Here is a 24850-nt window from a genome sequence, read left to right on the forward strand (position 1 = left end):
GACTAGTTTTGCTAATGATAACAACAAATCAGATTGAGATAAGCGTTACAAGAGTGTTATAAACAAAGTGTTGAGGGTGAGATTAATTCTGTGGAGGGGTCAGGAAAGGGTACAGGGATGAGGTGACGTTTCAGAGAACACTAAGGAGGAGCATTTGGCAGTCTGGGAAGGGAAAGGTGTACATGAGCAAAGGTGTAGGAAAGCAGGCGTGTGGAGTGTGAAAGGACTGTTTTCAAGAAATGGAAGTAGTTGCTTGATGGTTGGATGTAGGTTAATGAACCCCCTAACAAGTCAATGTAAGGAAGAAGGTGGTCCTTATAATGTATCAAAAAGGCACACTTATTTCTATTTCTGGATCACAAAAAGAGACTCTTGGAAGAAACATCTAGTTATTGCCTTCCATGTTTTCAGTTTGGTTCTTCTAGGCACTACAAAAAGAAGGCCTTTTCCCTAGAAGTGTTCATTATCTAGAAGGAGAAGGAGAAGAAGAAGAACTCATACAAAATAAGTAAAAACAATATGGCAGCCTCCAGAGAGACTCATTAGATTGCTTGAAACTGGAGCCCCACAGCATTCCTGTTGTCCTGGAATTCCCCATGGTGGCACAGAGAGCTGGAAACCAGCGCAGCTGGCAGCTACTGGAAAAGCTTGGGAATCCTCTGCCCTAGAATCAGGAATAAAAGTAATGACTAACCCTCACAGAGTACTTCCTGTGTAAGAGGCCCTATCCCAGGAGCATGTATGGATTAAATTTATGCATATGCTAATTACATTTTTAATGTTGTTGTGTTTGAGAGAAGCAGTTATCATCTGTAGTTTATATGGGGGGAAACAGGCACAGAGACCCAGCCAGCTTTCGGGTCCAGGTATGTGGCTCCGGGGTCTGGAAGTCTTTTTCACCATAGTTTCCTCCTAATCAAGTCACTCAGGACCTGGCACCGAATGAGAAGATCTTGAAAACAGACAAACAAACAAACAGATACATAAACAAACCCAACTAGTTTCTTTTAAAACTGAAATCATCTAATTCAAGTCAAAATAAAGACTTGGAAATCCCAAATTCATAAATAAGGAGCAGTGCCTTTTGGTAGTACAATCCTAACTTTTGTATGACCCAAGGCCAGCAAGAAAATGTTTCTTTTTTATTTATATATTTTTTTCCTTTTGTGACAATTTGGTGTTTCTGAACGCTAGGGGCTCCCGGATTCTCTGGTTTGAGAGTAACTTTTCCTTTTAGGACTTTTTTTTTTTTTTTTGAAGGGGGTGGGGGAAAATGTGGCCTTAATTATCCTACGTTTTAGGCAGCTTAGGAAGGGGCTGTGCTTTCGGAGTCCCATCAGAGCCAAGTAAGGAGGGCCCTCTCTCTCTCTCTCCCTCTTTTTAAAGGAGCTCGTGAAATAAAAGTGCAGAAAACAAACCGAACGATCACAGCAGCAGCCGCAGCGACAGCAGCAGCAGCAGGAGGAGGAGGAGGAGAAAGAGGAGGAGGAGGAGGCAAAGTTGGAGTGGGGCAGGCGCTGCGGAGTTGCCGGGCTCCGCGCAGCTCCCATTCATTAAGTAGCCAGCTGCGGAGGAAGGTGGCCGGGCGCCCGCGCTGCCCACTCGCTACCTCGCGCGCACACACACACACACAGACACCAGACCCGCGCTCTCCAAGCAGCGCCGCTCTGCAAAAGTTCCTGCTCGGGATTTGGCTCTCTTCCCCTTGGACTTTCGAACGACTTGGGAGTTGAGAGAGGAAAGCAGAGGCGCCCAGGGGGAGCAGAAAACTGCACCGTGTGCAGCTGGAAACAGGCAGCCGGGCTGCACTCTTGGCCGCCGCTCCCCGAACCCGGCCGATCCGCCACTCTCCGGAGCAGCCGGGCCAGAAAGGCGACCCGGGAGTCTGAGTGTGTGGCTGAAGTCGTGGGGTGTCTTCACGGGGCTGGAGGCTCGCGCCGCAGCCAGCGCCATGCAAAACTACAAGTACGACAAGGCGATCGTCCCGGAGAGCAAGAACGGCGGCAGCCCGGCGCTCAACAACAGCCCGAGGAAGAGCGGCAGCAAGCGGGTGCTGCTCATCTGCCTCGACCTCTTCTGCCTCTTCATGGGTGAGCTCAGCCCCGCTGCCCCTCGGTCCTCGGCGCGCGTCCTAGTCCCGCCCGCGGCCGCGTCCCAGGGCCGCGCCGCGCTGTCAGCAGTGGGGCCCCCGCAGCCCTCCTGGGCTCCCGGGCAGCTCTGGCCCACGGTCCCGCCCTCCGCGATCCCACCAACCTCCCGGCCTGTGGATTAGTGTGTTTGGGCATGCTGTGCGCTCGCGGGCCACGGTAAACCGGCCCCTTAGGAGCAAGTCTCCTTCTGGAGCCCGGGCACAACCCCACCGGAGGGGTGGGCTCCATCTCTAGCAGAGGGGAAGGTGGTTGAACCATGATCCAGAGCCAGCATATACTTGTCGCCCTTCATCCAAGTCAAATGGATCTCTGGGCGAGCCGGGCTCCTGCCTGGAGCCGCGCTGCCTGGCCCCGGCTGTATGTAAACATCCAGCCCTTCCGCCGCCGCTGCCTCGCCAGGCCAGATTTGCAAGCTCAACTTTTCACTTGCTGTTCTCTTGAATGCCCCAGGGTTGGGACTGTGCTCTCCCCGAGCTTGTTGCTGGGTTCCATTCAGTAACCACCTCTTGTGTGCCTACTGTGTGCCAGGTGGTAGGCAGTTTCGCTGGCATCCATCCGTTTTAACTAACCCTTTCTCTGACTTGGTGCAATAGGGGCCAGGAACCCCATTTGGGACCACAGTTTAATCGCACTCCCGGAAAGTAGAAGAGATGCTCCATTTTTGTTGGGAGTCGTTGGAAGCTACCGCTTAAAGGGCGGTGGGAGTTAAAGGAATTGGGAGTGGGGGGGGTGGAGGATTTATGGACTCTGTTGGGGGAGGGAAAAGCTCTTGACGCGAATCTATAGGAGTTCCAAGGTTGAAGTCAGCGTAGGATTTTTATTTTTTTTAAAGCGAATTATAGTGTAATGGAAAGTGCATAGGACTTGTCATCAGAACACTGCCACTCTGCCACTTGCTGGGTGTGCCACCTAACTGCCTCTTTGGCCTCAGTTTCCTCCTCAGTTGAATGAGTGAGTTGAAGTAGATGTTCTCCGAGGCCCCTTCTTGCATTAAGAACTCGGATTTGGTCCAGGAGCTGTTCTGCCAGCTCTGCTAACTGAAGAAACATCTGTGTTCCCAGTTCAGTTCCCTTAAAATAGAACTCCTGCACGGAGACTTAAGTCCCCTTTGAAATGGATTTGTCCATGCAGATTGTGCAGACCAGAGACTTCTTAGGCAGGAGTTCTACTCCCTTGTGTTCAGAACTCTTCTGTAGCAGTGTAGGGAGTATACAATGTCCTCTAATCCTTGGCTTGGCTGCCTGTGTCAAATCTGAGAACCAAAGAAAGATGGCATTTTTAAAAATAAGAATAGCCCTCTTCAGATAGGGAGAGACCTTAGAAAGTAAAACTGTGCTCTGCAGGCAGGGAGAAAGGTCATCACAGTTCAGGTGGCATATCTCATTTCCAGCTCTCTTAGTATCAATTCAACATTAGAATGCTATGTAAAGGAATTGTCACTGGGGGGTCTACCTTCCTGATGGCGGTCCTCTTATTATCATGCAGAGTGGGACAGATTAGTACTTACCATCTTGTAACCAAGCTATTGAATTTTTAAAAGACCTTCCCAGGTCCTGGGGGAATACACTGGCCCTAAACAAGTTGAAGCTGTTCCCTGTAAACTTGCCTGGGGCTTCCCAGTGTTCACTCTGGCTCTCGCTGGTGGTAGGGTAAAATCTAGGCTGCTTGTGCAGGGTCCCCCTCCTGCCTCCCACTTGGTGATAAGGAAAGCCCAGCTAGAACATGCCTGACAGCCTTCCTACAATTTCATTGTTCTCCTCCCTTCCGCTCTTCCAATTTCAGAAGGCTATCCCAAAACATGGCATATTCTTGTTAAATGAAAAAGAAAAAAGTATGAAGGAATTTGGGGAAAGACATACCCTCCAGCTATAGTTTAGCCAGGAACATCAAGGTGCAGGTAAAGGGTGTGTAGGTGTTTTAGTTCTTCATTGGCTACAACGCTCCCCACCCGTGTGCCCAAGCTAATATTGTAGACCTGTTTATTGTGTTTATTCACAGTTGGTCTTATGTTTGAATAGATGATTTTTGTTTACTTAAAAAATGCAGCCAGATGTCAGGACCATGGGTTTTATTATAAAAGACACATATCTACCTTTTCAAGGTCTATGTGTCTTATCATTAAAACCATGGCAATAAAGTCATTATTGTTTTTCCACCTAAGTAGAAACCAAATTACATTTTTCACTAATTCAATGTCTTCATAATACCTTTAATAGAAAAACTGTAAGATAAACAGATATCTTGAGATACTTATGCAAGAGAAATCTATTTGGTTTCCAAAGAAAAATGAATAACACAACATGTGATTTTAATATTCCACATACTACAGTCCTAAAAAAAAATTGTTTCTACTTAGTTGCCTTTCTGCCTAAGACTGTCAATATGATTTAATTTTTATATAGTTTACTGATCATATGGTCTGGATTACAGGGCACTAATATATTAAGAAGAGAGACAGTTTTCTGTTTATTCTCCCATAGGATTATATACCAAGCTTCATCTCCTAGTATCTGGAAAAAATAAAAGCTGATGTGCTATGTAAATGTTATGTAAGTGAAAATATGCAAGTAGTTTAACTTGTTTCACATACCTTTTGGAATATTAAGTTCTGGGTGATAAAACAAAAATCGCCCTCTTATTTGAAGGCTGAAAGAATTTGGTGTTAGAAAAGCCCAATGGGAGTTTACTTGCTATTTAACAGCTATCTTTGCCAACTGAGTACTTTTAAATATAATTATGAATCTTTGCATGGTGGCTTTTCTGAAATTCATTTTGTTTTTGTTTTAGTTAGGTAACATGTATCCCCTCCTGTTTTTTGTGTGTTGGTTCTTGTGTATGAGGTTCCATGAGAGTGGCAAAGAAGATTCTCAGGCAAAAAAATGGAGGACCACCTACTGTTTTTCTAGGCTCTGTTATTAGTCTCTTTTCAAAATATAGATTAATCTATATATTCTTAAATGTGACTCCTATGACAATATTATCTCCATTTTATAGACCAGAAAACCAAGTCTCAAGGATGGGGAAGACAGATTCACACTGAGGTTCATTCCTAATTCTCAGCACAAGTGGAGTCTTTTCCTCATCTGGACAATCCCGAAGCTCAGATTGCAGAAAGTCCTGTCTGTTTGTCCACATTTCTTGGTTTCCTATTTGCACCAAAACAGATGGATAAAAGAGGTTGATTCTCCTGAACACTGGATACAGAATTTAGGTGGACAGCAACCATGATATTTAATTTGGTTGGAATGTTTTTTGGACACTTTTTAAATTTACAATGAAATGGTTGAGATAAACTTTCAGAGCTGGTTCCATATGTGGGATATATAGAGTCATCATGAATAATATTAGATTACTTAATAACGAGAGAGGGGCAGTGTATAGAGGAGTGAACAGGTGACTTGGAATCAGGAGTTAGGTTCCAGGCTGGTCAGTGGCCAGGAGCTAGTTGTGTGATTATGGACAAGTTGGTTTTCTGTGGGTTTCAATTTTTTCTATCAGCTAAATGGCTAGTTGAGTGGAATTATGTGTAATGTCCCAGGCCCCCATGAAGCATGCTAATAGAAAGGAAGGATGCAGCATCTGAAGTCTACCTTATATATGCATGCTCTTCATGGACATTAGCTCTGGGAACCATCACAACAATGAGGTGCCCAGGGACCTGGGTTCCAGTCTTGTCCTGACATTACATTGCTATGCGATTTTGGGAAAATTCATTTGAACTTTCTGGGCTTTGATTTCCTGATTATTGTAGTGAAGGGTGGAGCCTGGATCATCTGTCAGTGTTCCAACCCTTTAACAACTTCACCAATCTATGTTAATAGATATGTAGGAACTCAGTCATTGTTTCTTAGGGATCATTTATCATTAATCAAACTGTTATGTGTTTGCCCAAAGGATTAATGTTGGAAATTACCCTAGATTGGTGTTAATTCCAGAGGGAAGGTTAAGTATTGCTTTTATGAGTTAATCCAGTCTGCTGAGCAACTGGCTAGATTTTTCTTTGGTCCAATGAGTTCTTTCACTTGCCCCCTGAAATTTATAATAATCACAAGCAAGCAAGTAAGCAAGCACAAGAGGCCTTTCCCCTTTTCTTTGCTCAGTTATCACATTTACTCAGTATGTGTTTTTAATAACACAGTAGGTTTTGATAACTTAATGTACCATTGAATCACAGAACATAGAAACAGATTTTCATTAATCAACTGTTGAGCTGCCTACCCAAATACCTTGCAGGGATTGCAATAAATATGAAGGGAACTTGCACTTAGTTTGTAAGTTCTGCTGGATTTTCTAAGGATGGTGGGAAAAACCTCCATTTTCTTATTGTCCAAAAATTGCTAGTCTCCCCCACCCTTCCTCTTATCTGTTTCCTTTTTCTTTCTTTATCTTTGAAGATACACCATCCACCTTCTGTGGGAGACTGCAACAACTCTGCTAGATCCAGTGTTGGTGGCCTTTTTCCACTTTTAGCCCTTTTGAGTGTCAATTTTGGATTCTTTCTTGACCCCTTCCTGTGAGGTTGTTTGGGCTGGCAGGCCCAGTTGGTCACAGCATGATGCTAATGAGACTGTAGTCAAAGGCTTCTTCCCTGTGCAGGCAGTTATATTTATGGAGAGACGGACCTTGTGTGTGGCAGCTCAACTGAATACACATTATTTGAGGAGTAATCGTTAATTTTTTTTGGGGGGGGGAGGTGCTACCTATTATGTCAAGATTTCATAAACTTACCTGATAATAGAACCATATGGTATGAAATACAGATTCTTAGACTCCTTCTCAGGAAATCCCAATTAAGTAAGCTTTGAGCCAGGGCCGAGGATTCTATTCTGTATTTTATAAAATCTTTGGCTGATTCTTATCAGTCCAATTTTAGAATCACTACATTGTGTAATAGCTGATGTCTTAAGGGCGACTGAATTATGTAGTGGGTTTTTTATTTTTATTTTTATTTTTTTTGTCCCTGCACTGAATGTTCTAGCACTTTTTGCATTGTTAGGTTGTCTGTACTTTTTTTTTTTTTTTTTTTTTTTTGGCCAATGCAACTGTCTTTTTCAGTAAGGAAAAATCAAACTTGCTAGAATTATTTCCAAAGGAAATAATACCTCTGCTGCAGTGCTGGAAGTTTCCTTTGATTTTCAGTGTGAGGACTTGGTGGTGTCTCTGAAGTCTGACAGGCTAGATTCCTTATTTTCTGGTTCTAAACTGAGTTCTGTGTAGTCAAAGTTGCCAGCCAAGTGACTACTTTGGGAAAATGAGATGTTAACTCTGATTTTATATGCATGTATGTACGTATGGATGGATGGGTAGATAGATAGATATAAATAGATACTGAAGTTTGTGCCTGAGCAAAGAGTGAAGTGGGAATAAACAGAGTCTTCAATAGATCAAAGTTAGTTGGGCACAGTGTTGTAGGAACGACACAGGCTTCGGACTTAACCCAGTTCTGGGTTCAAATCCTGCAGTGAAGCTATGTTAGGACATATAGAGATCAATCAAGGATCGAACTGGGCAGTGAAGAAGACAGACTTATCATGGATAATCATGAAATAGTTTAAAATGTGATGGATAAGCCTCTCTGTGGACATAAGAAAGGTGTGACTTGGGCAAAAATTGTTGAGCCTCTCAGGCTTGTCTCCCCGTTTATAAACTAGCAAACCTGGAAACACCCTTGTGTTGTGTAGCCAGGGAAGGCCAGGCGATGAGTCTGAAAGCACCCTGAAAAGTGGAGGGCACTTGGTTGTAATTCACAGTCATAGTATTTTCAGTTCCTTCCCAGTTTCCTTACTGCTCAACGATTATATGAAATCCTCTTTCATTTTTTGGCAGCAAAGTTTCCTGAAATATATCAAGGGGGAAAAAACATCAGAGGAGAATCCTAAGAAAACCAGGCAGAGTGGACACAAGTGTTTTCCATTAACTGGAGAAACGCAGCAGCAGGTTCCTGACCCTGTCTGGGAAGGTCGGAGTGCAGGAACCCAGTCATCTTCCGTGGCTCCTTCTTCCTCTTTGAAAGGGGACGGCCAGATCAGGTCATCCTGTGGGAAGGCACAGACTGAGGCAAACAACACCTTAGGCAAGGGTGGGGAGAATTTGGGCCATCTCTTATCTGTCATGTGATTGCCCAGGTGGAAGACCTAAACTAAAAAGAATGGTAGTAATTGGAAATGACCCAAATGCTCCTTACCCAGGACATTCTTACTCATTAAGGAAGGGTACTGCTATGCTCCATGTATTTATTATTCAAGCCAATCATGTGGCTTAATTGTTTTTGTGTGTGGTCCGAGGGATTCCACTGAGGGTCTCAGGCATGCTGGGCAAGCCCTCTACCACTGAGCTACACCCTCAGCCCTTTGAATATTTTATTTTGAGATAGGGTCTCACTAAATTGCCCAGGTTGGCCTCAAACTTGGAAGCTTCCTGCCTCAGCCTTCCAAGTAGGTGGGATTACAGATGTTCACCTCTGTGTCTGGCCAGATGAGGAAACTGCAGCTCAGAGAAGTTAAAATAACTTATGCAAGTGTACTCAGATTGTAAATAGTCACTGAGTTTTCCACAGCTCTTGTTTACCGCGTTGTCCACTCTTCAGTGCAAATAATGCAATGAAAACTTACTCTTTTTTATTCCATTCCTTTTCACATATTTCAATTTTATTGAGTCCATGTATATACACTGTGGTCTACAGGGTCCAATGTAGGACATAGATTTAACACAAATACTTGTGAAATGGCTTAAAATGTGACGAATAAACCTTTTTGTAGACATAAGAAAGAAAATACCATTAGAGCAGTTCTTTATTGCCTAGATTCATGGAATCTTTAGAATTTCAGTATCAACAATACGAAGGATTTTTTCTTTTCTTTTTTTAACAATCGCAGTCAAAAAACAGACCACTCTGGGGGTAGTGGTACTGGGGATTGAACTTAGGGGCACTTGACCTCTGAGCCACATCCCCAGCCCTATTTTGAATTTTATTTAGAGACAGGGTCTCAGTGAGCTGCATAGCACCTCACTTTTGCTGAGGCTGTCTTTGAACTCATGATCCTCCTGTCTTAGCCTCCAGAGGCTGCTGGCATGCAACATCAAGCCTGGCAAAAAAAAAAAAAAAAAAAAAAAGAAAGAAAAAAGAAAAACAAACAAACAATAAACAGACCTTTTTGAGTGAGTGGAGGAGGCTGGGAGGTATGAGAGGAAAGGCACAGGCTTTGGAGACATAAGCACTTACTCATGCTACCTAATCCCACTGAGGGTGCAGTTTTCTCATTTGTAAAATGGGATAATACGCACATGTGTGTGCAGTTTTGAGGACTTCCCTGGTATGGTGCAGACATACATACCCAGCAGATGGTGGCTGTTGCCATCATTGATCAGATCCTGGCCAAGGCCCTTGGTGCCCAGATGGGGACCTGAGGCCTAGAGAGAGCAGACCTAGAACCAGGGTCTTACCTTGCCATTTGGCTTTTCTGGTGTTTACTTGGCAGTTTGGAATCAAATATCACTCACATGGTATAGCTCTTCTGAGAGCGTCCTCTTTTCTTTCCTTTGGCGGTGTCAATGAGCAGAGGAACAAGATGAACAGGTTTCACTTTTAATCCAAATCAGTGGATTTTAGCTGTGAAACCAGGGATGCATGGGGAAATAGGAAGGACTAGGCAGTCTTTGATGTGTTCCTTCAAATGGGTTCTTGTTCTAGAAAGTGCTTATTACCTAAGGTCACTGCAAACTGATTTCAGTTTGAATAGGCGCCACTTTTTTTAAATATATCTATCCTAGGAGAGAAGAAAGAAAACCTTTGTTTTCAAAGGTTTTGCTTTTTTAAAGCCTCTCAACAACTCTTGAGGTAGAAATTATTCTGGTCTGCTGAGAACAAAACTGAATCCCACTTTAAATAATTTCTTAAGGTCATGCACTACTTGGTGGTTCTTACACTCCAAAGAAGGCTAGCCAGGTTCTTGAACATCCTTGTGAAATTATTTCTTCCCGTAGGTCCTGGTTAAACTACAAATTATGTTCCGCTCTAAAATCTCCAAATTTAAACCCAAACCCAACGGAACAACACATGTAGGACTCAGTTGGAAACCTTTGAAAGGAACTTGCTGATTTCTCTGTGCTTTAAAAGTATACATTGCAATCAGGGTATCGGTGGTGGTTACGTGTGTTTTTGAGGTTTGTCACAAATTAACAAAATTATATGCCTAGAGAGTTTTGCAGAGAAATGCAAATCAATGTAAGCGCCTTGTCATAATAAACAGCAGGCTTTGGTTCCTGTTTATGTATCCTTAAAGCACATGATTACATTGACACGAAGGAAGCTATCCTCATAGATGTTTTCTTTGTATCTGGCCCCCAAATTAGTTTGTGGCATCAGTATAATTTCTAGAGAGTATATTTAATTAAGTCTATGTTTGTATCTGTCTTTCAAGTGTGAGTCTTGTCTTCCTCAGATGTTTCTGGAATACCTACTGTGTGCTGCAGCCCCAGGTTTGCTCTGGAGGAATTCCTAGGCTGGTGGATGGAAGACAGACTTGTGCTGGTGATCTGTGCTCTAAGAGATGACTGGGGAGCCTGCAGGGGGTGGATAGCAACACTGGGAAGAGTGATTGAGGGACAGGCATGGAGCTGGATCTTGCAAGATAAATAACAGCTCCAGACCCAGGAAAGGAGAGGGTGTTGGAGGCTAGAGCTGAACCTGGGTCCTGGGGATGGAGAGGAGGAGAGCGGGAAAGACGTCATAGGTCATTCCTGATCTCCTGGTTGGAAGCCCAGGGTCTGTGATGACGCCATTCCTTCCCAAACACTTTAAATGTGGTATTTATGGAAGACTTAGGAAACTCATTTGATAAGATTAATAGATGCTTCTTTAGGTGCATAGCCTGATTACAAAGATGAAGTTTAAGTTATCTCTTTTAAAAACTGTTTAAATTTAAATTTTTAAATTCCTCAAATGCCCCCTAAAATAAGTGGACTGGAAACCTTGGTTTAGAGAAAGGGTTGTTCTTGGGTCGTAACTGTATTTTTTTCAACTGCTTTATTGAGATGTAATTCACCTACCATACAATACATCCCTTTAAAGTGTGCGATTCACTGATTTTGGGTATATTCACAAGATTGGAAAAGTATCACCACAACCAATTTTTAGAATGTTTTTATTACTTCAAAAAGAAACTGTGCCTTTTAGTACTTACTCTCCATTCCCATCCACCTCCCCCATCCCATGACAAGCCACTAAAATTGACCTTCATTCTCTACAGATTTGCCTCTGCTGGACATTTCATATAAATGGAATCATTACATAATGTGTCTTCTGTGACTAATTTCTTTCACTTAGTATAATATTTTCAAGGTTCATTCATATTGTCGGATGTATCAGTACTTCATTTCTTTTTATTGCCAAATAATATTTCATTGTATGGATATACCGCATTTAGTTTATACATTTAATACTCAATGGGTCTTTGGGTTATTTGGGGGCTATTATAAAGAGTGTCGCTGTATACATCCAGATACATATGTTTTCAATTCTCTTAGGTCTGTATATTTCAGATTGGAATGGCTGGATCATATGATAACTGTGTTGAACTGTTTGAGGAGCCTGTAAACTGTTCTCTATGGTGGCTGCACCATTTTAGAAATATCTTAAGATTAAAGTATGTAAGAAAAAATACAGAAGTTTTACTGATGATCTTTGGAATTAACATATTCATGAAACCACTATGGTGTTACTTTGTTCTTAGAGGCATTTTGCACAAAGAAACAAAGTTTTTAATCAGTTAGGTAGTGTCACTGCTTTTAAAAGGAGTGCAGAGAACAACTAAGAAACACATGCTGGGTGGTCAGCTAGACCCGCGGAGTCACACTGCCACAGAGGGGGGAGGCATGACACAGAAATGAAAAAAGAAAAAGGATCTTCACTGTACCTTAAAAACTGCAAATATTAATACATATATATTATATAAAAATGTAAATGTTAATACATATACCTCTCCCCCCTCTCCCTCTTTCTCTCTCTCTCCATATATATATACAAAACCTGTGTTACTTATTCCTAGGATATACTTTAAAATAATTTTTAAGTCCATGCAATAGAAATCTTTCTATTTAGTTCCTGCTAAGATTGATGATTCATCCTTTTCTCTCTCCCAGGATGCATGGCTGTATGTATAATTATCATCTCAGGAGTTAAAATTATTATGTATCTTTTAGACTTCTGTGCTGAATGTCAGGACATATTAAAGGGTGTAAGACAAGCACACATATTTAGAAATTAGTTTGATCACCAAGCTAAATTGCACTAAAAATCAAGCCTAAGTGTGTACCAAATTAAATGACAAGCACTAAGAGAGAGTGAAGAAAGAGCACTTACTTTTATTATTAGATGCTTTACATAATATCACGCTTAATTTTTCCAATAGCAGAATAAGCCAAATGCTAATAATGGTTTTGCGGCTCAGAGAGGGTGAATGATCTGGCCAAGTTCACATAGCTTATATGTTTGGGGCAGGGATTTGGGTTGAAGCCTGCCCATGTAATGACTATTGCTTATGTTTATTGAATGCTACCTCTCATCAGGTTAAGCACTGTGCATACATTCTCTTATTTAATCCTTTAAGAAGCCAATGAAGTGCTGATCACTATTATCTCCACTTTACAGAGTTAAGGTTCAGAGAGGTTAAAAATAACAAAGGTTGTGCAGCAAGTGACTGAGAGCTGGGATCCCCAGTCTGTCTTGTGAGGCCATTCTTAACCACCAGGCTCCTGCTTGTGTTATCAGAGTGTTTCTGAGGCCTAGACATTTCCCTACTTCCCCATGCTGGTTTTCACAAGGACAGCAAGTGAAGAGTTGTCCCAATTGAGTTAGACTTGTCATTCCCACCTGGGTTCTCTGGACCTAAATAGGTCTATTAGGGTAATCCTGGAGCATCCTATGCTATTTTCAGTACTTCAAAAATATCTAATGGGCTGGGCTGTAGCTCAGTGGTAGAGGCTTGTCTAGCATGTGTGAGACACTGGGTTTGATCCTCAGCATCACATAAAAATAAATAAATAAAGCTATTATGTCCATCGACAACTAAAAATTTTTTAAAAAAACATCTAATGTTTACTTTTACTAGTGGTTATCTTGAAAAGATTAACTCAGAGCATCACCATCTGCCAAAGCATGGGTATTCTGCATTTGTGACTGCATGACATTAGTCATCATCAGACTCTATTGATCTTGCTCACTATTTTTGCTAATCAGAGATGCGCTTGGCACTTTCTGTCTCTTTTTTTGGTGTGTGTGTGTGTGTGTGTGTGTGTGGTGCTGGGGATTGAACCCAGGGCCTTGTGCATGCAAGGCAAGCACTCAACCAACTGAGCTATATCCCCAGCCCACGCACTTGCCACCTTCTATGCTTTAATTACTAAAAGTGGAGAAGTAATACTGGGTGCAGTGACGCTTGTCTGTAATCTCAGTGGCGGGGGAGGCTGTGGCAGGAGGATCACAAATTCAAAGCCAGCTTCAGCAGAAGTGAGATGCTAAGCAACTCAGTGAGACCCCATCTCTAAATAAATATTTAAAAAGGGCGGGGGAGGGTGTGCTGGGGATGTGGCTCTGTGGCTAAGTGTCCCTGGGTTCAATCCCTGGTACCAAAAACAAAATCAGAAACAAACCTCAAAACAAGAAAACAAAAAAATAGAGGGCTTTCAATCCTAAGGGAAAATAAATTGTCTTGGTTTTAGTTTTAATTTTTCCAAGACCATGAGGAACCTTTAATTATGATTTTTGCCTTAACTTGTTTATAACTGTGCTTGTCCCAGCTGTGAAATCCAAGAATTTATTATTAATTATCCCTTCCACTGAACAATTGTAACAAATGGTAATGTGTGCATTCGAGAGTTTGAATTTCAAATTTCTTTCTTGTCTCAAATAATTTTTCTCATTGTAGATCTTCCTAACCCTAAAAAGCAAACAAAGCTGCAAACCCACCACACCCAGAATTAGCACTCTGCAGGCAACTGGGAAAACTGAGAAAAGGCTGGGAAATGAACATTTTTGAACACTTACACTATTGTCAGGCACATTCACAAATCCCATTGAATCTTACAACCCTGATGGGGTGGTACCCCCCTAACTGATATCACAGATGAGGCCATCACCTTTCAGAGAGTTTGGGTGACTGGCAGAAACTGAGGAGCTCCAGGATATGAAACTGAGGAGCTTCTGGATATGAACCAGCCAACACTGGTGCTCTTTCCTCCAAAATGAAGATTACCATTTGAATTTTCACTGATTACCAATTTTTTTTTAACCAAGGATTAATCTCAGGAGCACTTAATCACTGAGCCGAATCCTCAGCTCTTTTTTGTATTTTGATAGGATCTCACTGAGTTGCTTAGCATCTTGCTTTTGCTGAGGCTGGCTTTGAACTCATGATCCTCCTGCCTCAGCCTCCTGAGCTGCTGGGATTACAGGCATGCGCCTGTGCACCCAGCGGATAACCATTTTTAATAATGAACATATAAAGCAAGCAAGTGAGCTAGAATGTTTTAAAAAGAAATGATCAAGTATTGTAGAGTATTTAAGTTTGATTTGGGGTTTAAAGCCTTTTGACTGTATCAGTATTTCCTGTTTTTCTATAAATTCTTAGGGGACAGAGGTTAGACTCAAGATCTTTAGGCTGGAAGGGAAGGGCGTGAACTTTGCAGGATACTTCCTACGTGGCAGGCAGTGAGCTGAGCATTTCATGCATTATTAACTTACTTGAATTTCACAACAACCCTATGAAAGAGGAGGTTGGAGTTCATTTCAGTTTTCTCAGAAGCTGGTCAGCAATGCCTGTCTCAGTTCTTACAGGTGGGTGGTGACCCATTGCATTAATAATTCAACTAGTTAATCTCCAGCAGAGATCATTTACTACGCTTCCAGGGAAAGTGCTTCTCTAGAATCTGCCGTGAGCAGGTCATTGGATTCTACATCTTCTTTTATTGCGAGTATCTCGGCTTCAATTTTGTAGAGCCTTTGAGGAAAAGTACAGAAGCCATGATAGGAGAAAACTTTGCCAGTGTCTTTCAGGAATGGAATGGCTTTCCTGCAGAGGGATAGCAATTTCAGATTGTATTGTTGATTTTTATCAGTCTTCTCCAAAGGAGTTAAAAAGCCAGGGGGAATGAAATGGCCTGAGCAAGGACCCTGAACTTTGGAAAAGGCTCCATGCATTTCCCAGGCTATTGTAGGGCTCCTATTCAACTGAGATTTCAATGGTGGTGTGATTAGCATGAGACCATGTGTTATAAAGTAGGTCTTTTTCCCTTTTCCTAAAAGAAGTTTTGTGGCATTTCTTTTTCTGACAGAGTTGGCATGAAGCTTTGACAAACACAGACTCATGGAAAAGTTAAATAGGACTTAGAGCAGGCCCATTTTGTACAGACCCTTCATGCTTAGAATGCAGAGCAGCGAAGCCACTAGCAGGAGGTGTCTTGGGCCATAGGAATTGTAGCAAGGCTGTTCCTGCACCCTGGCCTCTGGATGAATAGAAAATACCCACAAGGCCACCAGGAAAGTGGATTCCAGGCTGTTGACCATTCCTGTTGTCAGACAGCCACAGAGAACATTCCTGAGAGTTGGCTGTCTATCTTCTCTTTCTCTCTCTCTCTCTCTCTCTCTCAGTATTTTATTGAGCTAAATACAAAGTGCTGAGGAAGATATAAAGAAATATTCAATAGGTGGATCCTGCCCTCAAGGAGCAAGTGAGAAGATGGGCACTTGAACATTTGTTGGAGAAAAACAAAGTCAGATGTCTTGAGCTGATAATTAAATGAGATTATGAAAACATAGAGTCTAAGAGGTAGCTCATTGCTGATCTGGGCTCTGGTCCCAGTTTTTCCTGTGTAAGCTGGGTGACCTTGGGCAAGGCTGCCACTTCACGCATTATAAAATCAGAATAATTAGTTCCCTGCCTACCTCACAGAGCTGTTGAGACCCAATGGTGTGGTATCCCATATGCAGAGGAAAATACTTTGTAAACTTTTATTTGCATAATGGAATAGCAGTGTGCTCTCTTCATTCTCCCCAGAAGCTTGCTGTCACTCATTTTTGCTGTCACTCACGCAGATCTGAGAATTTTCTTTACAGATTCTTTTTCTAGGGTGATAATGTCTGCCTCTCCCATATATCCTTTGTGCAATTAGTATACAGGAGTCACTTCTCAAAACGGCAACTCTGAGCACATAGGCACTTCTTCAGAATAGGACTTTTATGAGCCCTGGTTGACTATGCAACACGTTGTCAGTATATTCGAGAACCTTCAGAATAGGGCTCCAATCAGCACTCTGTCTTCCGTCTCTTTTTATCCTATCCCCTTCCTTCCCATCTGTCCTCCCTCAAGCCACACCTTTGCCCCAGACATCTCCACTGCAGCTCTTCTAGGTGGTTCCCTGCCATGTTCTTTACTTTGCTTGGTCCGTGCTGTGCTGCTCGATTCTTGTTGACCACTCCGGGTGCTACCAGAACCTCTCTGAAGCCTTTCCTGGTTTCCTCTGTGAGGAATCAGCTCTTCTTTGGGTTCCACACCATTTTGTGTTGACCTTTCTAATGTCAAAATTTTCGACGTGTTTTATAGTTATTTTGCTAGATTTTGTGTTCCTAGTATATTATATGTGTTCCAAAAAAATTTTGTTGAAAAAATTAGTAAAAAGTCTTTTAGAAGTACAGACAAAAAGCAAAAATAATATTAATAATAAATTTTTGTTGCCTATAACCCCATAATCTTGAGGTAGCCACTGGTAGAATATCTCTTCTTTCTATCCATAGCTGAGTAGTAATAACTAGGCATAGTTATGGAGCTAAAAACTAGGTATATCATTAAGTCAGTGTGATGAAAATGGGAAAAAATCTTTACTTGCTAGAGTTTGTGATAGCCCCTAATAAAGTATTAATAAACTTTAAAGAATTGGGAATATGCAACTAACTTAGGGCAGCTAATTATTTTAAATTCAATTTTGCATTCATATGGTGATTTGAACTTGATCAACAAATTGAATTCATGCCAACCATGATGGCTTCCATTAAATTTTTTTTAACTACCTCCCAGATTAGGGCAGTATTTAGGAGTGATAGTTCTCATCTGAGTCTTAACTCATAGAGGATTCCGAATGGACGAGAGAGAGAGAGAGAGAGAGAGAGAGAGAGAGAGAGAGAGAGAGAGAGAGAGAGAGCACTGCGCAGGAAAACCTCCAGTAGAGGGTAGATATCCAAGCTGGGAGGCAAGAAATCTTGTTTTATGTCCTAACTGTTGCTAATTGCTGGGCCACCCTGGCCAAGTAACATTCCCTCTCTGTGACTATTGAATCAGCTGTGAAATGTGACAGTTAAATCTTCCAGCGTGAAGAATTCTCTAGTTCTCTTGCCCAAATAGGGGGGCGGTGTGTGTGCTTCCTCCCACAATCCTGTTCCTTAAAATAATGTGAGGGTCACACTAGGAGGGAGGAGGAAGGGGGATAATTTTCTCCTTAACTTTCCTCTGTTGGACTGTATTGTCATGCTTGTCTTTACTTCTGTCACTTTGAAAGGGTTTATTGCTTTTCGGCCATTAGAAAGCCCTTTAAAAATGATCCTGTAGTGTAAACCTTTGTTATATTTGCCTTTTTTACTTATTTGGGTCAGCCTTGCTTCTTGAGAGGACTGAGACTAAAATACTCGAGTATCTGACTCAGAAAAGAACTCAGACCACAGAGCATCTCCTGTGTTCATGCGTTTTATCCAATCCCTGCCGTACCCTGGTGGAATGGGCATATTCCTCTACAGATGACAAAACCGGAGACATAGCAGATTATTAGGAATGACCTTGGGGCTGTATTTATTTCAAAGCTTAGGTTTCATTATTACTTAATCAATACCCCGCCCCCCATGCAGGGCACAGCTCCACGAAACCATCTTTTCTTCGTTAATATCAAACCCCTGCTTCATACTTCTGAGAGGTCATGTTCATTCCTTGCAGGCAGTTCTAATTGTTTTAAAAAAAAAGGTTATGGTGACCGAAAATCAGCCTTTTATAATTTTAACCCAGCCTCTGTGGTTTGGTAGGGTATCAATTGGTAAAGTAATTATTAGCCTCAATAATATTATCAGTCCATTTATCATCAAAAGGGCCTGAATTAGTGGTGGTGATGAGCCACTTCAATAAACATGCACTGAGAACCTTCCGGAGCAGATGCTGGACCACTGCAGGTGTAGAAAGACAATGAGCACTCTGTGCAGAAGCAGCGTGTCGGGGGTGGCTGTCGGAGAAAGGCTTCTGAAGGCAGCAGTGGCAGTTAGGCACCGTCGTCAAGGAAGGGGCTGTAGTGAAGGATCCGTTTCAGCAGAGTGATCTTCCTGCCTCTGACCTGCCCCATACCAGTGACCAGTCTTTAGAACAATCTTAGAATGCAAGAGGTGGAGGGCCCAACCATCCAGAATCCTCCCCTCTCCACCTTATTTAACAGACAAGAAAACTAGGCTCAGAGATATTAATTGTCTTAGCAACTGGGGAGAATCCAGAGGAAATACACTCTTACCTGGTACAGGTTCGATTTCAATTCAAGAAAAACATAGCGTCCCTTTACACTATGGAGATGGTCATTCTGTAAATCAGATGTAGTCCACAAAACCTTTTAAACCCTAATAAAACATCATAAAGCACAGTAGTACATTATTGTCAAAAATATTCCAAAAATATTTTAGAAGGGAATCACCCTTCACACCTTTCACATCCCACAGCCCCAGGCACATCTATTTTAACAGTTTTGTGGGGCTGGGGATGTGGCTCAAGCGGTAGCGCGCTCGCCTGGCATGCGTGCGGCCCAGGGTTCGATCCTCAGCATCACATACGAACAAGGATGTTGAGTCCAACGAAAACTAAAAAAATAAATGTTGAAATTCTCTCTCTGACTCTCTCTTTCTGTCTCTATCTTTAAAAAAAAAAAAGAGTTTTGTGGTTCTGAGTGGGCTCATTTGGAGTAACGGTCATTCTCCTTGACATCCACCTTCGTCCACACTAGGCTCATTACTTCCTGGAGATAGCACATCTGGCCTTTGTTCACGTTCTCTCCCCTTCTTCTCCGTGGGAAGACAACCTGTTCTTAAAGTTCGTTTCTGTTCACCCTGCCTCTCACTATTTCAATGCAGCGTCGTTTCACCTACTGATCTCAAGCCATTACAACTCTAGTGCTAGTTAGTGACCCTAAACAAGTCACTTGCACTCTGTTGACCTAAATTTCCTTTCCTAAATAAGGGGAAGTTGAGTAATGAGGTCTTTGATATCTGCAGAGGTTGTTAGGGAGTCACAGCAGCATACTTGGGGGCACTGCCTGTTTCTTGGAGGTCTTGATGTGTTGAATTGCCGAATGCTGTCACTGGGCACTGCCCAGAACAGAGGACAAGGTTGACCATAGTCTGCTCACACCATGTTAACCACACTCACAGAGTTCTAAACCATGTGCCCCAATGGAAAGATGGGTCTTAGAAAGTCAGTTCAGTTCTGGGTTCCTTTGATAGCTTATCACTTGAGGTAAGGGCTGTGACCTTCTCAACTTGAGTTTCCTCATCTGTAAAGTGGGGGCAGCAATTCCTATTTTACGGGTTGTCTGGAGATCGGGGGGTGCCTGGCAGACAGCAGGCTCTTTGACATTATTACACCCTGGCCCCTAAGTGTTTGGAAACTGTTATCTGTCATAGATAATTGGCAAGCTTTGGGACAAATGAGTGCCTAAGAGAGCTGCTACCTGGATTTACAGCGTGTGTGTGGTATACAAAGTTTGGATTAGACACGGTTTATCTGATCTTTGAAAAGTGACTCTGGAGACCTTCCAGAGAATCATGCGGTGGCTGCCCAGATGTCGCTACCTTTCCAGCTGCGTTTGCTGAAGGTGTTTTCCAATTGGGAGGGGAACATGTTGGAAATTTGTCTTTAATGCATTCCAGCGTTCTGAGGCAGAACCTGCCTAAGAGATTGAGCAGAGCGTATTAACCAATATCATTTAAAGTTGATTAAAACTATCATCTTAATTAAATACAAGAGAACAAGAAGTTCTCAGTCTTCTGGTAGCAATTAAAGACTAAAGAGTCAATTCGAAGTTGTTTTTGCAATTCTTAAAATAATACTCCCTCCTCTCCCTCCCATGAAAAGAGTTTCTTAGCCATAGACATGCCCTCACATTGAGGCTTGTGAAAGCTGTTAAGGACCACAGACCTGCTGGCAAAGACCTTGCTGCCAAGGCATCTGAATGCTCAAAAGCTAGGGGTTCAAGCTCAGGATACGCTGGTTGGGAAAGAGAGCTCAAACAAAGGGCCTTTTGAGGCAGGAAACTGGGCTTTGGCTTCAACACAGAGCAATGTGGGATTGGAAAAGTGCCCTGGGACTTGCTGAGGAGAAGAGGGACTACGAGATCGATGGAGGAAGTATAAAGTTTCCCCATAGAGTGAAGGGTGATATTTCAAAACCTCCGAAAGTTGATTTCAGAAGGAGCTGTCTCTCGCCTGTCAGCCTAATCAGCATGCCTGTAAAATGTGGATATGACAATGTAGGTCTTCCAGCAGAAAAGGGGACTGATCCATGAAGACACAGAGACATGACCTTTCTAATAAGGACGTCTGACCTGAAGAGCAGTGGTTTTGATACAAAGCCCAAAGCAGCTCCCGTAATCCCTGCATTCATCCGCCCACTTTAGCTGCAACGTGTATTGATTGCGTGCTCTCTGCTAGTTTGACGCTGCTGTGGGATTAAAAAGATACAGTTCCTACTCAAGGAGCTCAAAATCTAGGTGACCAGAAGGTGGGGACTGGAATTGCAGGAGATGGCCCTGTAGGATGAGCTCTTCACTCTGCAGTCACAAACACACGACCCTCTTCCCTCCACCTCCCTAACTGGTTTTTAGAAGTCAAACTTCTAATCCTCCTATTCTAAACAGCAGCAAATTGACCATCTAGAGGAGGCCAGCAGGAAGACAAGGGCTAGCTACAGGGGAGAAGACTCCATTGCACAACTTTTTTTTTTTTTTTTGGCACTGCTGGGGATCAAACCCAGGGCTTGGTGCATGCAAGGCAAGCACTCTACCAACTGAGCTATATCCCCAGCCCTCCATTACACAACTCAAGGGGGAGAAAATAAATTCTGGTGGATTCTACTTTTCATTTTTAAAATATATTTTAATATAAAAAATTCTATATTTTTATATGTCTAAATTTCACTTATCAAGCAAAAGACTTCCTGCCAACTGCTTGGTAAGATGGGGATGGGGGGTTAATAGGGATGGCAAGAGGAAGAGTGACTTTGGCAGAACCATTAACAGTGTGAGAGGGCATAGGTCAACTCAGCATTGTCTCTAAAGAAGAGCAGTGACGTCGGGTCACATATTTGAAAATTGATCCCTCTGAACAGATGGGGCTCAGGAGATATAAGGCAGGGAGGGACATCTTATCATAAATTAGTGATGATATACGTTTGCTCTGTGCCTCAAGAATATTTCCTCCAATGAATGCACCTGCAATCCGAGGTTCCTGGGCCTTCTTGAATCTGCAAACAGATGGCTTAACAAGTTTGATGTTGTCATGAGATGTAGGGATGGCTTTTCTCTTAGCTAGGACTCATAAAATGCAGATAGCATTTATAATGACTGTATCTAATCAGAGAAGACAGTGTTGGTTGGTTTATTGAATAATATTTGGAAGAAAAGTTTCTAATGTGTTTATATAGATTTAACATAATTTTTTTGTGGTGCTAAGGGCTTCATCCATCCTAGGCATCTTCTGTACCACTGAGCTACATCCCCAGACCCCACACAGTTGAATTAGAGTATTTGTATGATTAAAATTTGGAGAAAATATTATGTTTGGATATTTGAAGAGACATAGATAATAAGTATGGGTCTATGTAGAACAGTGTAATCTGAAGCAGGGAACTCATTTTTTTACTATATTTGTAGTGCCTAAAATGAGGCCTAGCACATATAAATTTTTCAATGAAAACTGAACCAAATTTAGAAATTCAAGTCATTTTGATGCTAGTATATATACATAGTGTGTATGTGTACATATGTGTATGTATGTTTATGTGTACATATATGTATGTGTATGTATATATGTGTGTATATATATACATATATATGTATATATATACATATATATGTATATATATACATATATATGTGTATATACACATATACATATATGTGTGTGTGTATATATATATATATATATATATATATATATATATGCCTTTTTTTCCTAAAAGGTAAATTCATTTTCTGTTAATTGGTGCTTTAAACTTATATTACCCAAGATCTGGAAAAGATGGAGAAAAATCACATAGATTACACTTGATCTACTGCTTACTGAAAACACTATGGCTATTTTAGTGTATTCCTTTTTATTATTTTTATTTTATTTCCTTTCAATTAATTAGGTATATATGATTTTCTAGTTGCTAGTAGTCTTCATAATTAAAATTATGTTTACTTGATTAAATAACTCTTTTTTCCCTTTCTTTGGGACCAGGGATTGAACTTAGGGGCACTTAACCACTGAGCCACATCCTCAGCCCTTTTCATTTTGACAGAAGGTTATGCTAAGTTGCTTAGGGCCTTGCTAAATTGCTGAGGCTGGCTTTGAACTTGTGATCTTCCTGCCTCAGCCTCCTGAGTTGCTGGGATTACTGGCGTGTGCCACCACACCTGGTATCTAAACAACTCTTTAACATCATTTAGAATTAAGCATCATCCTTAGTGACACATAGGACCCCCCCCATTTTTTTTTACTTCCCTCTCTGTATTCTCCCAAATCAAGTCTTTAAGTGTATACTCTTGCTTCTTATATTAGTTTGCTAGGGAGGCTACAATAAAACAGCATGGCTTAACAGAAATCTGTATCTCCCATTTCTAGAAGATTAGAAGTTCTAAGTCAAGGGGATGCAAGGAGATTCCTTCTGGGGTCTGTGAGGGAAACCTGTGTTCCAGGCTTCTTGTAGATGGCTGCCTTCATGCCTACATGGTGTTCTCCCTGTTGCCCTTTATATATGCCCTGTGTTGAGTTCCTGATGACATCATACCCGTTCATGAGGACGCCAATCACTTTGGGTTAGGGTCTACCCTAATGACATCATTTTAACTCTGTAAAGACCGTATCTCAAAATAAGTTCATACTCTGAGGTACTGAGAGTTAGGACTTGGGCAAATGAATCTGGTGAGGGGACAACACAATTCAACCCATTAACCCACACCCCCTGCCATTTATATGTGAGGCAATCGAAGCCCAAGCTAAGTTGCTTGAGACTGGAATTTAGGCCGATGATGAAATGCTACATTTTCATCTCATCCTGTTTCCTGCTCATCATTGAAAACTCTATGAGCAGGGGAGAGAGAGGTCTCCCTTGACCTGAGTTTGCTTAGCGTGAAACAATGTTTGGTGGTTATTAGATGCTAAATTTAATTGAGTTTGACCAGTTGAGACTTACATTTTGATGTTATTTAAAAACCACATCTTATCTAACTAAACTTCATTGCCATAAAGCTTCTTTTAAGCCAGTTGGACCAATTGTTCCATTTGTATTTGGAAGTTCCAGGGCACACAGTGACCTATAGGCTAATTGGCATCCCAGTAACTCTCTGGATATACAGCCATATTCCGTAGGTAGTCAATGTTAGATATTGAGCATTGATCTCTTCCTCCTCCTCCTCCTCCTCCTCCTCCTCCTCCTCCTCCTCCTCCTTCTTCTTCTTCTTCTCTCTCTCTCTCTCTCTCTCTCTCTCTCTCTCTGGTAAATTGCTTATTGTAGCTTTGAGTTTCCTTCTCCTGCTAAGTGACAATAGCTAATTAGCCTTCTCCATTATGGGGGAGTGGGAGTGGTGTTATTCTTCATTTTAGCTCTAGCCAGAATTGAAGCCTGGGAGTAACACCTTCCAAGCTGTGCCATTTGAGATCACTGGTGTCCCCTTCCCACTGAATACCCTCAGGCGAATCATCACTCCTCTTTCCTTACATGAATAAAAAAATGAAGGGTTCGAACTATGATTGCTCCATGTCCCTCATTGAGTCTATGCTCCATTCATTGTAAATGCTTAATAGATACTTATTGGGGGAAAAAAAATGAATGAAGAGAGAGTGAACCAATGCTATGGGACAGAGATGGAAACTGATGATATGAAGTGGACCAGGGAAGTTCCAGAGGACATTCCATTCAAACCAGCATGAAGTGCTAAGAAAAGCCCCAGTTATTTCCCTTTGGCTGGAAATAATCCAACATTAAAGAGGCTTTTTCTTTTTAAGTTCTATGTATACTATTGCTTTTGTCTGCTTTAAAGGTTCTGTGTCGCTCTCCCTGGGAGACATCTTTGTTCCTTCTAGTGTATTTTGTATGGAAGACCAAGAGCAATAACAGTAGTGCCCATGAACTGAGAGCGCTCTACAAATGACATTGCAACGTTAAGCTTCACAGTTACCCTTCAACATTAGTTGTATGAGCTTTGTTTTCCCTGAAGCCTGGAGACGTAAGAAACTTGCTCAATGACACAGGACTAAAGAGAGGCAGATCCAGGATTCAAGCGTGAATCTCCTTCACCCCAAAGCCTGTGCTAGTTCTGATCTCTCTGTTCAGTCACGCCCTCAAGACCCACAAAATAGTCAAAGCTGTGGACTTTCATAAAACATATTCAGTAACTATCTGTGAAATAAAATAATGTATCTCTTTATG

General features: G+C 41.9%; 1 protein-coding gene across 1 annotated transcript in view; it reads left to right on the top strand.

Annotated features, from left to right (window-relative positions):
- Nucleotides 1-1435: 1435 nt before the first annotated feature.
- The window catches only part of PLPP3 (phospholipid phosphatase 3), an 80320-nt gene continuing 56905 nt past the window's right edge, over nt 1436-24850 (top strand). The window contains exon 1 of the mRNA XM_081308920.1: nt 1436-2090. Within this exon, the coding sequence (XP_081165046.1) occupies nt 1952-2090 (139 nt within the window). The 5' untranslated portion in view covers nt 1436-1951. The remainder of the gene's footprint in view (nt 2091-24850) is intronic.

The sequence above is a fragment of the Spermophilus citellus genome, assembly GCF_964194105.1.
Source record: "Spermophilus citellus genome assembly, chromosome: 9".
Lineage (NCBI taxonomy): Eukaryota > Metazoa > Chordata > Mammalia > Rodentia > Sciuridae > Spermophilus > Spermophilus citellus.